The 17,104-nt window shown below is 44.5% G+C and overlaps 1 protein-coding gene across 1 annotated transcript; it reads left to right on the top strand.

Annotated features, from left to right (window-relative positions):
* Window positions 1–1,807: 1,807 nt before the first annotated feature.
* Window positions 1,808–7,483, top strand: LOC131954447 (xaa-Arg dipeptidase). The gene is made up of 8 exons (XM_059318120.1): window positions 1,808–1,924; window positions 2,835–2,971; window positions 3,254–3,529; window positions 4,107–4,252; window positions 4,407–4,552; window positions 5,306–5,460; window positions 5,907–6,144; window positions 7,138–7,483. The coding sequence occupies exons 2-8, from the start codon at window positions 2,867–2,869 to the stop codon at window positions 7,374–7,376; spliced, it is 1,305 nt and encodes a 434-aa protein (XP_059174103.1). The 5' UTR covers window positions 1,808–1,924; window positions 2,835–2,866; the 3' UTR covers window positions 7,377–7,483.
* The last annotated feature ends 9,621 nt before the right edge of the window (window positions 7,484–17,104 follow it).

Below are 17,104 nucleotides of genomic sequence, written 5' to 3'. Positions count from 1 at the left end.
AAGGCCTAGCTCAGGATTATGGCCATTCTGCAAAAAGGCCGTACCTACATTCATTTATACAGGAGTAATTTTATAAATTTTAATAAAACGGGAGTGATCTCCCCTAAACTTTCTCGAATATTCTTATATAAAACGAGAAAAATGGCCCGTTGAGGAAGGATACAACGGGCGCTAGGCTGATAGTGCTGTCTCTTTTCTCTAAACTAAAACCACCCCCCCACCCCCCCACACACACACCACCCCTCACCCTCCCCCCCCCACAAACACCACCCCCACCCCTACCCCCCCCCCCCCCCACACACACACACCCCCCACACACCACACCCCCCCCCCCCCCCCACTGGTGTCGCGCTTAGCCACTACCCGAAAAATTGCATTAAAGAAATTGCGAGAAAACCACTTTTTAGATTAGACACATTCTTACGCGGGGGTGGGGCTTCGCCCCTACCCGAAGAATTGTATGAAAGAATTGTATATAAGAAACTCTTCACGCAAACCACTTAGACTAGACAAAATTTCCTTTTTATTCAATGTTTACTCGAGAATCAATGACGTCATATTACTGCGTGCACTCTCCGGCTTGCTCTAAGCTAAATGTGACCGCGTCATACTTCGTTTTTCGAATTACTGTGAAGGTTTTTAATTTGCTTGTGTTTTCTCTAGAGCGTTCTTGTCAGACAGATAGATAGATAGATACATAGAGAGACAGCGAAACTATTATTATAGACGAGAAAAATGGCCCGTTGAGGAAGGATACACCGGGCGCTAGGTTGATAGTGCTGTCTCTTTTCTCTAAACTAAAACCAACCCCCCCCCCCAACACCCCCCCCCCACCCCCCAAAAAAAACATGTCTACCGTCCCATTCAACGAAATATAATTATATACTTTTTCCAGTGTCCGCCCCCTCCCCGAAAATTCTACCCCCGCCCCCGAAAATTTCAAGTACCCCCACCCCTCTCCGGGGAGGAAAAAGTCTGAAAGAAACACTGGTGTCGCGCTTAGTCACTACCCGAAGAATTGCACTTTTAGAATTGCACAGACAGCGAAACTATTAGTATTAATAACAGGGGATGGGAACTCGGGCTATAGACATGATTTTTAATCCATTTTAAATACTTAAAGTTTTAAAAATAGAATAAAATCTCGTAGACAAATTAATTGCACACCAAGTGAACGCCAAATAAGAAAGTGCATAATAGTGCGCAATATTATTAGTACTTTAAAAATTTACATTTCTTTTTTGAGAAATCGGAAGTAGCGTAAATTACTACTTCCGGTCAACGGAAATTACTCAAAATTTAACAGAAGGTAGATAATTATATCTTTTACTTACATGTGAATTTCATTTATCTATCTGAAATAGTACTCAAGTTATAGGCTTTTGAAAAATTGAAAGTAGGAAAAGTACCACATCCGGTTATCGGAAATCGCTTAAAAGTTGATACGGATCTACGATTTTGATAAAATACTTATATATGATATTTCATCAACCTAGCTGTAACGGTACTAAAGTTATCTTGTTTACACACGGACACACACACACACAGACAGACAGACAGACATACGGTCAAAATTGCAAAATTATGTTTTTCCGTATCAGTGAGGTGTAAAACGTCGAGATTTGTAAAAAATCTCGATTTTTTAATTTTTTTTTTGCACGATTGCAAGACTTTCTCTATACTTCGTATATACGAGAAAGTAAAAAGTCTAATGCCGCGATTTGTCAGCTCCAGTCATTTGAGCTGGCCCTAAAAAAAGTTGCCGATCAACGCGCTGTGTTGCACCGTCGCTAAACGGACCTAGTGGGTGCCCAAAGGTTCATTGAATGGAGCATGTTTACCTCAACATGATTGTAGTTTGTTTTTCGAGCTTTGTGTCCCGTTGGTTACCCACTAGAATGCCAGTTTTCTTCTAATCTAACTAGTAATGATTGTCAAATTCTAAACTTTGAAACGTTTAAGTACAAATCATATGGTTTATCGTTTTATCACATCTTTTAGAAAAGTAGTCTTGTCTATATCTTTTTACGTTAAGCTTATCCAAAAGAGTAACTTCGTAAATATTTAGATCTAGATCTAGACTAGATTCTAGATCTAGATTATATCTGGATCTAGAGTAATCTAGACTCTAGACATCGATCTATATAATTATAAATATAATAAACCCTAAACCTAACTTTGGCCCTAAACAAATTTATCCTTACCTAATTTCGTTATCTAAAAACCGCGGCATAACGATACAGAACCGTATCGAGATTTGTTTGTCGGTATCGCCGTTTGAGTCGTGGCTAGGATTAAGGTTCAGGCTAATGTTAGGGTAGCGATACTACCAAGATTCGAATACGTACTGCTGATGTAGCCCTAAACAAGGTTCTGGTGTGGACTTCCTGTTGATGTCACACAATACAAACCCGAGAACACGTTAGTGCTGTTTGGTCAATTATGCGAACAGCCTCTAAGTTATATCGTCTGCATAAGACTAATTTAACATACAGACACACTTGTTAATCTATTCAGGCCTCTTGACTATGAGGTGGGGGGGGGGGGGGGTATTGCTTATGACGTGGGTCAACCGGGTCACATGGGTCAAGAGGGTCATGTGGGTCCATCTCGACATATATATATATATATATATATATATATATATATATATATATATATATATATATATATATATATATATATATATATATAAATTTATATAGAAAATTTATACTTTAACCAGTGCCCACCCCCGAAAATCTTAAATCTCCCCCCCCCCCCCACAGAGAAATAAAAGAGAAAGAAACCCTGTGTATGATATTGCTTGACATCAGTTATCCCCCCTCTCCCAGAACGACCCGAAGAACTTGAAACCGCCGCGAGAATGGATTTGCTCAAGACGGAAGCGTGTCAGGAAATAGATAAACATGCACAGGACCTCGGCAGTCTGGCCACCAAAATCTGGAACCTAGCAGAGCCTGGGGGTAAGGTGAGTGGTGGGCGGGAGGGGTCGAGGGGTGGGTCAGGGGGTCGGGTCACGTTCTAGGGGTCCTTCACTAGAAGCTATATTTCTGTCAGCCGTTTATTTTACTGGTGGGCCATGTTGCAGGGGCATTTTTTTTCACCGGGGTCCTTCTGTTGGGAGCCATTTTGTCGGCATACATTTGGTCGATAGCCTTTTTATTAGGTGTTTTGGGGATGTTTAGCATGTGCCTTATCTCCATCCGTTTATAGCCCCTTCCCTTCCTCCCTGCCTTCTCCTCCCCTCCAGGAAGTGAAGAGTGCCGAAGCAATTATCGGATTCCTCGTGGCCCACGAGTTTGTTGTGACGAAGAACTACCGCGGGATGCCCACGGCGTTCCGGGCGGAATTCGGCGAGAGCGAGTATGGCGGCCGGAAGCGGCCCAACGTCTGCTTTGTGTGCAGGTATGACGCCAACAAGAAGAAAGGTCACGTGAACGGAAACAACCTCGGTACGCAGGTGGCTGTGGCCGCTGCCCTTGGTCTCAAGGCCGTCATCCGAGCGTCGTCTGCTGGCATTGGGAAGGTCAGTGACGTAGTACACAGTACACATGAATACATTAAAAGTCCAGGTTGACCATTGAGTTTATTAAAGCATGACTTTCAATACAGTTCACACCTAGGAAACACAAACAGTGTTAGTTCAAAGTTAGACTCACGATAATATCCACATGAATAACATTTACAGTTACTCTGTATACAAATCTGTAACTATTTAGTTTAGGCATTTACAATATTAACATTTAAGCATTCGAATACAAATACAGCAAAATTATCTTGGTTGATGAAATTAATTTGAATTGCAAAGGCTTCTTTTTTCTTTTAACTAAACCTGTTCTTTAGATAAAACAATTTAAAGCTAAGCTATATCTGATATCATTGTTTGTATTGCGTGATGATACTAACTAATGTTAGTATCACTTCCTATATATATTGTGTGATGTCAATTGATGTTTGAGTCACTTCACGTATACGTTGAGTGATTTCACTTTTTACGTTAACCTCACGTCTTGCGTGTACTGTGTGACGTCATTTTCTGGTGCTAGCGTCACCTCCTGTATACATTATGTGAAGTCCCCTGCTGATATCCTTTACTGTGCCAGGTGACCCTGCTGGGCTGCCCCAACTCTGCCAAGGGCTGGCTCATCAAGATGCTCAACCGGAAGGCGTTTCTCGACATCGACGTCGTCTTGTCTGCGGCACCCGGCGACCGGACCGAGTGGAACCCGACATACGTCGCCTCGAAGACGTGAGTCTGGCCTGCTCTCTCTTCCCTACTTTACTCCCTGCTCTCTTACCATCTGTCCATTCCATTCTTGCTCTCCATTGTCTCCTTTGCTCTCCATTGCCTCCCCGCTCTCTCCCCATCACCTATGTCACGTGATCTTGTGTGTGGCGTGCAGATACCGAGCCACGTACACAGGTTCCCTGGGGAACATGGAGGGTGACAACATCATCCCGGGAACCTCGGCGCTAGACGGCGCTGTGTACGCTTACTCCAACATCCTGGCAATGAAGGAACACTTTGGGCCGGGTTGGCAGGCAGAAGGTGAGACTTGTGGGGTCAGTTTGTGTGGGGTGAGACTTTTGTGGTCAGTTTGTGTGGGGTGAGACCTGTGTGGTCAGTTTGTGTGGGGTCAGACCTGTGTGGTCAGTTTGTGTGGGGTCAGACCTGTGTGGTCAGTTTGTGTGAGACCTGTGGGGTCAGTTTGTGGGGGGTGAGACCTGTGTGGTCAGTTTGTGTGGGGTCAGACCTGTGTGGTCAGTTTGTGTGGGGTGAGACCTGTGTGGTCAGTTTGTGTGAGACCTGTGTGGTCAGTTTGTGTGGGGTCAGACTTGTGGGGCCAGTTTGTGTGGGGTGAGACTTGTGGGGCCAGTTTGTGTGGGGTGAGACCTGTGTGGTCAGTTTGTGTGGGGTGAGACCTGTGTGGTCAGTTTGTGTGGGGTGAGACATGTGTGGTCAGTTTGTGTGGGGTGAAACCTGTGTGGTCAGTTTGTGTGAGGTGAGACGTGTGTGGTTTGTGTGAGACCTGTGTGCTCAGCCTGTGGCGAGACCTATGTTGTCATTATGGTCACACTTTACTCACTTCTTCTCTTTCTACCATTGTTGCTTGCCTTAACACCTTATAGCCGAGAACACACTGCGCCAACCAACTCTATTAATAGAAATATTTATTTACACCCAGTCATGTCAATCCAGACTCTCCAACCCAACAGATCTTTTCTCTAATACAGTTTTAACATCAGCAATAGCACGGCCATCAAGTGACAGGATTTATTTTTATCCCCGCCCCCACCACAGGCGTCATCTCGAGGGGTGGCCACAGCATGTACGTGGTCCCCACCCAGTGCGAGACCACGGTCAAGATCACTGGACCCACCGACAGGGACCTGGCCCTGCTGGAGAGGCGGGTACTTCCGTGTTTTGATGCGGCTGCGCAGTCGAGCGGATGTGAGGTAAGCGGACCATATGGCATGTACCTTATTTTATATGTCAAGTACCACATGTCAAATACCATATGTCATGTCGACCCACCTGACCCACGTGACATTATTGACCCTGTTGACCCACGTGACCCTGTTGACCCACGTGACCCTGTTGACCCACGTGACCCTGTTGACCCACGTGACCCTGTTGACCCACGTGACCCTGTTGACCCACGTGACCCTGTTGACCCCGTGACCCTGTTGACCCCCGTGACCCTGTTGACCCACGTGACCCTGTTGACCCACGTGACCCTGTTGACCCACGTGACCCTGTTGACCCACGTGACCCTGTTGACCCACGTGACCCTGTTGACCCCCGTGACCCTGTTGACCCCCGTGACCCTGTTGACCCCCGTGACCCTGTTGACCCACGTGACCCTGTTGACCCCGTGACCCTGTTGACCCCTGTCCTTCAGCTGGAGCTCGTCCTGGGCGACAAGAGCTACCGCGGGATGATCAACAACACGACCCTGGTCTACATGATGCAGATCAACGCCTACTACTGCGGCATCCTGGCCACGCCCCTCAAGAAGAAGAAAATCATGAGTTCCGTCGACATCGCCAACGTCAGCCGGATTTTGCCGGCCGTCCGGCCCATCTTCTACATCGGCACTGACGCTGAGATTGGAACAGATGAGTTCAAGATGGCCGCCAGTATGTTCAAAGTTTTTTTCATTGCTGCTTCATTTATTTTAAATATTGCCAATTAAGCTATAGACATTTAAAAAAAAAAAAGATTAATATGTAACATTTCAAATGTAAATTTAAGAAGTCAAAAGTCGTTTGGTTACCATCAGTGGCTTGTGCTCAGCAAAGAGCGAGAAAAAACAGCTTTGCTTCAGCCGTGGAGCACATATCTCAACAAATAAGAAACATATTAACTCACAGTCGTTGTGTTCCCCAGACACCGCCCACTGGTATCCCAGACACCACCCACTAGTACACTATTAACCTTCAACCGTTGTATTCCCAGGAACAGACACCGCCCACTGGTACCCCAGAAACCGCCCACTGTATCCAAGACACCACCCACTAATAATATCCTCCAACCGTTGCATCCCCAGACACAGAGAACGCCCACTGGTATCCAAGACACCGCCCACTATTATCCTCCAACCATTGTATCCCCAGACACAGAGAACGCCCACTGATACCCCAGACACCGCCCACTAGTAATATCCTCCAACCGTTGTATCCCCAGACACAGAGAACGCCCACTAGTACCCCAGAAACCGCCCACTAGTACACTAATATCCTCCAACCGTTGTATCCTCAGACACAGAGAACGCCCACTGGTACCCAAGACACCGCCCACTAGTAATATCCTCCAACCGTTGCATCCCCAGACCCAGAGAACGCCCACTGGTACCCCAGACACCGCCCACTAGTAATATCCTCCAACCGCTGTATCCCCAGACACAGAGAACGCCCACTGGTACTTAGACACCGCCCACTAGTAATATCCTCCAACCGCTGTATCCCCAGACACAGAGAACGCCCACTGATACCCCAGACACCGCCCACTAGTAATATCCTCCAACCGTTGTATCCCCAGACACAGAGAACGCCCACTGATACCCCCAGACACCGCCCACTGTACCCCAGACACCGCCCACTAGTAATATCCTCCAACCGTTGTATCCCCAGACACAGAGAACGCCCACTGGTACGCTAACAGTATGGGCAAGACCCTGGCCCTGACGGCCATTGACTTCCTGCAGACGCCGCTGACCATGTTCAACTGCAAGCAGGACCTGGTGAACCGGCTCAAGCAGGAGAAGGAGGAGACAACTTTCATGATGTTCCCGGTCAACCAGGTGGCCAACCTCTCCCTGGCCACAGCACTTCCGGCAGACTCCAACACCGGCTGGTCGAGGTTAATGTGAGGTTTGAGCAGGAACCAATTACAACAGATTGAAAGCCTCTGCCAAGTTATCGCCCCTGTCTCTATAAAGTGTACTGTCTGCACCGGAAGTAATTAAATCTATGATTGTACTCACGCATTTTTTAAGAAAAATATTTGTATTAGTTTTTTAAAAAATATTTTAAAATGTTATTTAATTATATACGTTTTAAACTAAATTGATACATATTTGTTTTAATCAACAAAATTAAGTTTAACTAAAATTTGAAAAAGGAGATTTTACGGTTTTTTTAAAGCAGGGAAATAGTTGAGAAAAAAGTAATAATTCTGGAGAGGAAAGATTAAAATGTAGTCTTTTTAAAATGCTTGTTAGCTTTGTAATTACAACTGAATATGATGGACAAAAAAGGAAATATTTATCTCACTAGTAAATTGTAAACTAGCAGTTTCTTCTTTTTTTTGTTTTGTTTCTTATACGCTGGGTAAAATGAAAACAATTAAACATTATCCTCACTTTACATCACATCCGGTCAGTGTTAGTGGAACTCTTTTGCTGAAGCTTTAATTTTTCAATTTCAATAAACTTTTTATTTGAAGGGAAGTAACGCTTATCGGTGTTAATATCTGAATAAAAACATCGATTATCTCCCTTTCCCCAAAATTTGTCGTGATGTTTATTTAATGATCAAAATAGCGTTGACAAACCTTGAAAAACAGTGACGTTGGAGGATAACGCAATGTGATATACTACAATACTTGTGTGAGTGATGGTGAGACAAAGTACACAGTGAGTGTCAGTGAGTGATGGTTCCTACAGTACTTGTGTGAATGCTGGTGAGACAAAGTACACAGTGAGTGTTAGTGATTGTCTCGAAACACGAACCAATAAGCTAACGAAACTGGAACACTAGAAGCCTCAAAACACTGAGTTATAAAGCCGCAGAACACGAACATATGGTGCCTCGAACTACGAACACATCATATCTCGTGTTTCACATGAGAATAGTTGGCTGACTTTCTAGCTGACCATGTAGCTGACCTTCTGGCTGACATTGCAGCTGACCGTGTAGCTGAATGTGTAGCTGACCTTCCAGCCGACCTTGTAACTGACCTTGTAACTGACCTTGTAGCTGACCTTTTAGCTGACCTTGTAGCTGACCTTTTAGCTGACCTTTTAGCTGACCATGTAGCTGACCTTGTAACTGACCTTGTAGATGACCTTGTAGCTGACCTTGTAGCTGACCTTTTAGCTGACCTTTTAGCTGACCGTGTAGCTGACCTTTTAGCTGACCGTGTAGCTGACCTTTTAGCTGACCTTGTAGCTGACCTTTTAGCTGACCATGTAGCTGACCTTCTGGCTGACATTGCAGCTGACCGTGTAGCTGAATGTGTAGCTGACCTTCCAGCCGACCTTGTAACTGACCTTGTAACTGACCATGTAGCTGACCTTGTAACTGACCTTTTAGATGACCTTGTAGCTGACCTTTTAGCTGACCTTTTAGCTGACCGTGTAGCTGACCTTTTAGCCGACCTTGCAGCTGACCTTGCAGCTGACCTTGTAGCTGACCTTGTAGCTGACCTTTTAGCTGACCTTGTAGCTGACCTTGTAGTTGACATTGTAGCCGACACCAGTGAAAACAGACTAAATGAGCTACGTGACACAAAGCAATGACAAATGACACATGGCAGTGACATTAAAGGAAAGAACAGAAGAAATAATAAAAGGCTTTTAAAACCAAAATCTGACCGTAAAATTACTTACCCACCCTCGGTTAAATTAGCTTACTGTGTATATTAATGGCCCAGTATCTATTCTGTAGAGTGAATTGTGCGGTGGTAAAATCAGGGGAGGGGTGGGGGTGGGGGTAATAAATAACGGTACGCGACCGGTTAATGTTTGCTAGAAAAGGGAAGTGACTATGAGCAAAGAACTTTAATACCGGTGTGAAAAGTCTGTCAATAGATAAACCACCCTGATTCTATTTATAGCTTCCGAGTTTGTTGATTTAGGACAATATGGGAGACTACTCTAAAAACTTTCTATTTATAGTGACGTCACATAGGACACACCTCCTCACCGTACTCCGAGTGTGTATTTTTATTTATGTGTATAACCACTCAACCACCATTCTAAATCTTAATGTTTTATATGGTGTCACCCCCCCCCCCCCCCCCCGCCCTCTCAAATGTTGGTCAAGATAGAGATCCTAACATCGATGTGTGGCTAATTAACATCTATCCCACATCAACTAATGCCAGGTACCCATTTCAGCTGAGTGAGCACTATAGCGCCATGACGGACGAAGCCATGTTTATACAAGGGTCGTAACTGGGATAATTCAGGGGAGAGCATTCGTCACACTCCATTAACACGGGAGTGGGTTTACTCTGATGACGTCATGGAGCGGAGACATGCTAAGACAGGTACAGACATAGGGTCAATGACCTGGTCAGTTGGGCACGGCAGACGACAAAGCATCAAGTCCCCCAGCACATTGAATCTGCCGACTTTGAGTTCGATCCCATGCCGGCGGTGTGTGAGGCCAAGCTATTCACACCCAGTCTAGCACCGTCTTGCTAAAAACCACGGGGGATGGGTTAAATTATTAGAGGGGGGGGGGGGGCTTTGATATAGTTAAAAGGTGGGCGGGGGGGGGGGGGGAAGAAGAAGAAGAAAAAGATGTAACTTTATTTACGGCAGGTGAGGAGGTGGAGGGGTGGGGGATGTTATGGATTAAACGCTTGTTTTCAGACTGGATAGGTTTGTAGATATCCGGTAGATGAGGGGGGGGGGGGGTAGGTTAGATATGGTCGGTTATAGCTTGGACGGAGTGAGGAGCGGGAGGGGGGGGGGTAGTATGAAGAGGGACTTTTAAAGTGTGTGCGCGTGTGTATCTGTGTGCGTGTATGTGTGTATGTGTGAGTATGTTTGTATGTGTGTGTATGCCAACGTTCCTTACGTGTATTTTGCGTGCGCGGTACTTTAAAAGTCAAATACAAAGATATAAGTATTCTACAAATTGACAGCGCGGCAAATACTGCGCAACTGCGCAGGTTAGAAGGAACATTGGTGTATGCCTGCCACGTCTGATGGGGGGGGGGTGGTTGGTGGTCGGGGTGGGGAAAGTGTCATACGGAAATAAATGTCCAGACACCCACACGACTCAACAAAACCAGACGAAATATCGCAGACGACAGAATCCATACGGCGGTTAAAAAAACAGGATCAAGGAACTAAACACAATGTGGTGTGTCTTAATTACTCCAACTCAAGTTTTTTAACCTAATTAATTAGTGTCCCTGGGACAATGGGGATCGATAGTTGATTCCCGTGAATGATCCTAATCAAGCTCGACCCTGACTCAATTGGAGATCGCCGTAATTGGTCACGTGACGCCAAGCACGTGATCAGGTCTTAATGACAGGTCACAAACTCCGTGGAAACTTCGGGAAACTTTTATGTGTACGGTGAGTAGAAAACAGCGCACTAGAGGGCAGTGTTTCTTCCAGACTTTTTTCTCCGGGGGGGGGGGCACTTAAAATTTTCGGGGGGGGGGGGGGGGCGGTAAACTTTCTTCGGGGGGGCGGACACTGTTAAAAGTATATATTTTCTATATAAATTATATAAAATTCATTTCGTTCGGGGGGGAGGGGGGCGGTAGAATTTTTTCGGGGGGGGGGGGGGGCTTCGCCTGGAAGAAACTCTGCTAGAGGGAAGGTAGTGAGAGGAGCTCAAAGCTTAGCTCAAATGGGAGTTCATGTCTGAGCTGATGATGAGCTCAACACGGAGTTCAAGTCTAAGACGAAGATGACCTTAACGGGATGCAAAAATACACCCGGTAAACATGCTGGTGTGAAATGGGGGGGGGGGGGGGGGGGAACTTCAGGGTGTATATTTGCGTTGGTGGGGGGGGGGGGGGGAGTGTCGAAATGAGATTAACCACACATTTGTGTCATTTAAAAAAAAAAGAATAATTTTAGTTTTCGTTAAGATCATGCTTATTTATAGAAAGTTGTGGAACTTAATGCATAATTAGGAGCTAGGGGTGGAGATTTACTTTATGTGCAGTTGAGTTGGTTACAATGCAACTAAGTATTTATAGACATCTCAGAAGATATACGAATGTACTGACGTTTAGAATTTTGACCATAGTATTTACAAAAACAGGCTTCTGGTGTCTGAATGCTTCCCAGGCCAATTCTCTTCTGTTTCTTTTCCTTCAAATATACGCATTCGAAACTTTGGACTAAATTTGTTAAATACACCACTCACCGTGTATAAATGCTGCGATAGTCCCCGAAGTTAAAATAAAAATATAAAAAAAAAACGGCAAGAGAGAAAATAAAATAAAAAAAGATTTTAAAAAAAAAAGGAATTTTAAAATTTGGAAAGTTGGGCAGAAGATCAAAAAGCGAAAAGTCGTGCCGGTGTTCTATTCCACGGCGACCGTCTGCTGAATAATTGACGTCATCTTGCAGACGACGTAACGCGGCTCATGTCTGCTGGAAGCCGCCTTCACGCGAGACTTGAAACAAAAATACAGATCTACTTCAAGGAGCAGATCCTCGCATTCAATTGGTTGGCTTCGATCACGTGTCATGCAATTAGGTCATGGTAATGGCCGCGACTTGATTGTGTCGACCGCCGCGTCAAAGAACATTTCTAGTCATGCAATGTCAGAAATACATTCATTCAATCATTCATCATCCCTTCATTCTTTCAATCATTCATTCGTTCATTCCTTCGTTCATAAGTTCAATTATTCATTCGTTCATACGTTTAATCATTCTTTCGTTCATTCATTCAATCATCCATTCATTCATTCGTTCGTTTATTAATTCTTTCGCTCATTCGTTCAATCATCTAATCATATCTCCGTTAATTCAATCTTTCATTTTTTCATTAATTCATTAGCCTAAATTTTACCATTTAATTCACAATTGGAATAATTATTTCGCTCATTATGTCAGTCATCATTAGTTCATTAGTAATTTCTTCTTTCCTAAGTTCCCTAACTCCTTCTTTCCTTCCTTCATTCAATCTTTAATCTGTTCATTCATTTATCCTTACTTTTAAGCATTTCGTTGGCCAATTCAATTATTCATTAAAATATATCGCTCATAACGTACTTCAGTAATCTAACTGCTCAATGGTAAGCTAATCTATTTATATAATATTTTTCACAATCTTCTTAAACCAACCGATATTCTAAATATGTTTCATTGATATATACGTAATATAAATCATGTCTACCCGATTTATTTACGCAATATATCTGGTCAATCGATATACTAAAGAAAAGAGAAAAAAAAAAGGAAAAAAAGAAAAGAAAAGGAAAAAAAATAAATAAATAAATCTATTAACCTAATATATTTATCTGGCCAATCTATTTACTAAATCTATTAACCTAATCTATTTACCTAGCCAATCTATTAACTAAATCTATTAAACTTATCTATTTACCTAGCCAATCTATTTACTAAATCTATTAACCTAATTATCTTGTCAGTCCATCTATTGCCTCTGAAATCCCTCCCCCCCCTCCTATTTTCTAATACAGAGGAAGAAGTATCTGATCAATAAAAGAAACAGATTTTAGATGGCGCTTCGATCACAAGGCAACCCACACCTACCATGACACCTAATGAACTATGACTAATTAATGAATTAATTAATTCCCTCGCGAGCCCGGCATTCTGTCCCCTGTGAAGACATTTTGCTTCGTTACGTGCTAATGTCTCTCTAGGCTGGCTCTCTCTCTCTCTCCCCCCTCTCTCTCTTGTCGTGTTCCATTCTCTATTACCACCACACTACCATCCCTCCACTAACAAACCTTCACTACTACTCAACCATTACCTCTACACCATTAGAACCACTACCCCAACCACCATTCCACCAGTCCAGCTCACTAATACCATTTTACTATCACTGCTCAACTACCACCCCACTACCGCCACTGCATTTCTACACTACAACCTGTACACAACAACCCCTACACTACCACCACTACACTACCAGCCCTTACACTACCACCCCTACACTAACACCACTACACTACCACCACTACACTACCACCCCTACACTACCACCCCTACACTAACACCACTACACTACCACCACTACACTACCACCACTACACTACCACCCCTAGACTACCAGCCCTAGACTACCAGCCCTACACTACCACCCCTAGACTACCAGCCCTACACTACCAGCCCTACACTACCAGCCCTACACTACCACTCCTCCACTAGCGCCCCTCCACTCAGCGGGACGTGTGTGTTAAAAATCCACCTTGCCTCCCACTAAATAGTACAGATGTTGCCTAACTTTTAGCCACTCATATCCTCGTCAGTTCTGGCTTTCTATTCACTGTGTGAGAGTTAGGGGGGGGGGAGAATTACGAAAGAAGAGCAATTCTGTAGTCTTTCATAAAACAAACAATACTTTGATGTGGCGAAATTCCCATTTGGATGGGCTAATCATCTATCAAGAACTGTCATTTGGAAGAACTGTCATTTAGAAGAACTGTCATTTAGAATAGAATAGCTGTCATTTAAACACACTGTCCCTTGGATGAACTAAAGACAAAAAAGTTTCTCATCCAAATACCTTAGTCAATAATTTACTTTAAAAAAATCGTTGCCTTTTGACAATAATATTTTTACTGTGAATCCATGGCCGTGTTCAGTTAGCTAAACTTTTTTTTTTTTTTTTTTTTTTTTTTTTTTTTTTTTTTTTTTTTTTTTTTTTTTGTAAATGCTAACAAAAATAACGTCCTCATTTTCTTTTGTTCCTAATGAAATTTAGCCAATTGGTAGCTGACCATTTTTTTCCTGCCTGTTTTGTCCCGTCTAATTCTTGTGTTTGAGCGGGATCTCAGCGCCGAGTTTACTTTTCTTTACGCGCTGATTAAGGCGCAAATGGAGAGTAAAGCGCTCACGGCCGGTCCACACCTCGCTCGTGGCCGGCTCTCGCCCTCGGCACGGCTCGAAGCCGGGAAAAGAGTGTCGTGTGTTGTCTGCCGGTTCTGGGCCGGCGATGTTTAATCTGATTACAGGGGGACAGAACTCTCACCTACCGCCGACACCAAGATGGCCGCAGGAAGTGCTGTTAGTAGCGCGACAAAAGTAGTTCGGTACTGTGAATTTTTTTTTTTTATAACGCGTTTTTTTTTTTTTTAGCGGTTTTAACGACGGTGGTAGGTAATTTTTTAGGCTGGAATTGGCTGAAGTGGTAGCATGTTTTTTAACGGTTCTAACGACGGTGGAAGGTAGTTTTTTTAGGCTGGAATTGTCTGAACTGGTACACTGGTAGCATGTGTGGATAGTTTCTGCGATACTGTAATGTCAGCTGTAATGTTGGGGGTGGGCGGGGGTTGATAAAGGCTGAGGTGGGGAGATAATCGTTCTGATGTCTACATACATGCTGGAGGGTGGGCCACTGCAGGACTAGTAGTCTGGTGCATCAAAACAGGACATTTAGTGTGGTGCATCAAAACAGGACATTTAGTGTGGTGCATCAAAACAGGACATTAGTCTGGTGCACTAATACAGGACAGTCAGTCTGGTGCACCAATACAGGACAATTAGTCTGGTGCACCAAAACATGACATTTAGTGTGGTGCACCAATACAGGACATTTAGTCTGGTGCACCAATACAGGACATTTAGTGTGGTGCACTAATACAGGACAGTTAGTCTGGTGCACCAATACAGGACAATTAGTGTGGTGCACTAATACAGGACAGTTAGTCTGGTGCACCAATACAGGGACAATTAGTCTGGTGCACCAAAACATGGACATTTAGTGTGGTGCACCAATACAGGACATTTAGTCTGGTGCACCATACAGGACATTTAGTGTGGTGCACCAATACAGGACAGTTAGTGGCTTCGTCTGACCGTCATTGGTGACATCTTGAGAACAACAACAAAACCTCCACATGTGTGTTAAATTTAGCCAATGGATTCGTCAGAATCTGTAGCGAAATGGCGTCATATAGGAAATCGGAGTCAACTTACAATCGTTCAAGTTAAAAAAAAAAACGTTTGATAGGAATAAAATGTATCAGAACTTTGGTACTAGAAAAACGCATCAAAATGTTTGTTTTCTGCAGTTATGAAATCAAATAAATGAAATCTTAGTTTAGGAAATTATTTCCATCCCCTGAGTATTTAGGACATTATTTCCACCTCTCAGTATTTAGGACATTTTTTCCATCCCCTCAGTATTTAGGACATTATTTCCACCCCTTCAGAAAATACGGGACATTAAATATCGTCCCGTCCTCCGTCCCCCCTAAATATTTAGGTCATCATTTCCGGTCTAGTGTTAGATGGCATGCCGGGTACTCATCTCTCTGTCGACCCGTACCTCTACGCATGCGCGCGCAGGTAGACCCTGTAACCCGAACCTGCTACAAAAATGTATTGATCTAATTAGCTGTTGGGCCGGGTCTAATTAATGAATGATGAAGTGTCGGTGATGAAGAGGTGAGACCACTCGCACAGATTGTACAAGATGTGTTTTAGAGTTATTTTTAGATTTTTTAAGTTGGTCGGGAAGTCTTGTCGAGGTGGATTTTAAGAAGTAGATCAAGGGTGTACTGTTGGTTACGGGGGGGGGGGGGTCAACGTATGTATTTGAGGGTTAATTGAGGGGTTAAAAATGTAGCCATCCCTAATCATAACCTGAGTTTCTTTTAGACATCTCTTTGGAGGAGTACGCCTCCACTCCCCCCCTTCCCCCCCCCCCCCCCCCCCCCCCCCCACACACACCTCCCATTCACTACTTCAAAGCACGAAAGGGAAATTATACAGAAAATACATACTTTTACAAGGAAATTTTTTTCCTCCCGAAAGTTTTAGGGTGCCCCATCCCCAGAGAAAAGTCTGAAAGAAACACTGATCCTAAGTCCTCCCTCGACCTCATCTAGACAACCCAAACCTGCCCAACCCAGACAACCCAAACCTGCCCAACCCAGACAACCCGAACCCGCCCCAACCCAGACAACCCGAACCTACCCAACCCAGACAACCCAAACCTGCCCAACCCAGACAACCCGAACCTGCCCAAACCCAGACAACCCGAACCTGCCTCAACCCCAACCCAGACAATCCGAACCTGCCCAACCCAGACAACCCGAACCAGCCCAACTCAGACAACCCTGACCGTACAACCACAGGTGTGATCGTACCCTAAAAAAAATCTGCCGAATTTTCCGCGCATGAAAAACCAGTGCATAAATCTTAGCTGGCCATTTAGCCCCACAATACCCGAGCAATCTTTCCCATGACACAATTTTACCTTTTATTGCTTGCTAAAGTTCCGGGGTACTAACTCGCTCGCACGTTTGTAAAGAGCGGACAACTAAGGGACATAAACTCGTGCGACTCTAGCCCGCCACCCAGATTTCTCGTGGATTACTTCCCCTGAGTGGACCCGCGGACCCCGGCTCCGGCCACGTCTCCGGCGGCCATTCGATGCCGGGGGTTGGGGTTTTATGTGGAGTTAAGTACTGGATCAACTTGGGGTGGGGAGTACTGGATCAACTTGGGGGTGGGGGAGTACTGGATCAACTTGGGGGTGGGGGGAGGGGGAGTACTGGATCAACTTGGGAGTGGGGGAGGGGGGGGGGGGGCGGTCATTAAATCAGCTGATGACAGGGTGGGAAAAGGCGGGTTTACAAGATTAAGTGGGGGATCTCTTTAGAGCTGGTTATGGATACAGGTGTGTGGGTGGTGGTG

This window comes from Physella acuta, unplaced genomic scaffold (genome assembly GCF_028476545.2).
Source record: "Physella acuta isolate Inbredline_101_S28 unplaced genomic scaffold, ASM2847654v3 ptg001000l, whole genome shotgun sequence".
Lineage (NCBI taxonomy): Eukaryota > Metazoa > Mollusca > Gastropoda > Physidae > Physella > Physella acuta.
Note: the sequence above shows the minus strand (reverse complement) of the source record. Positions and strands in the feature narration are given on the sequence as shown.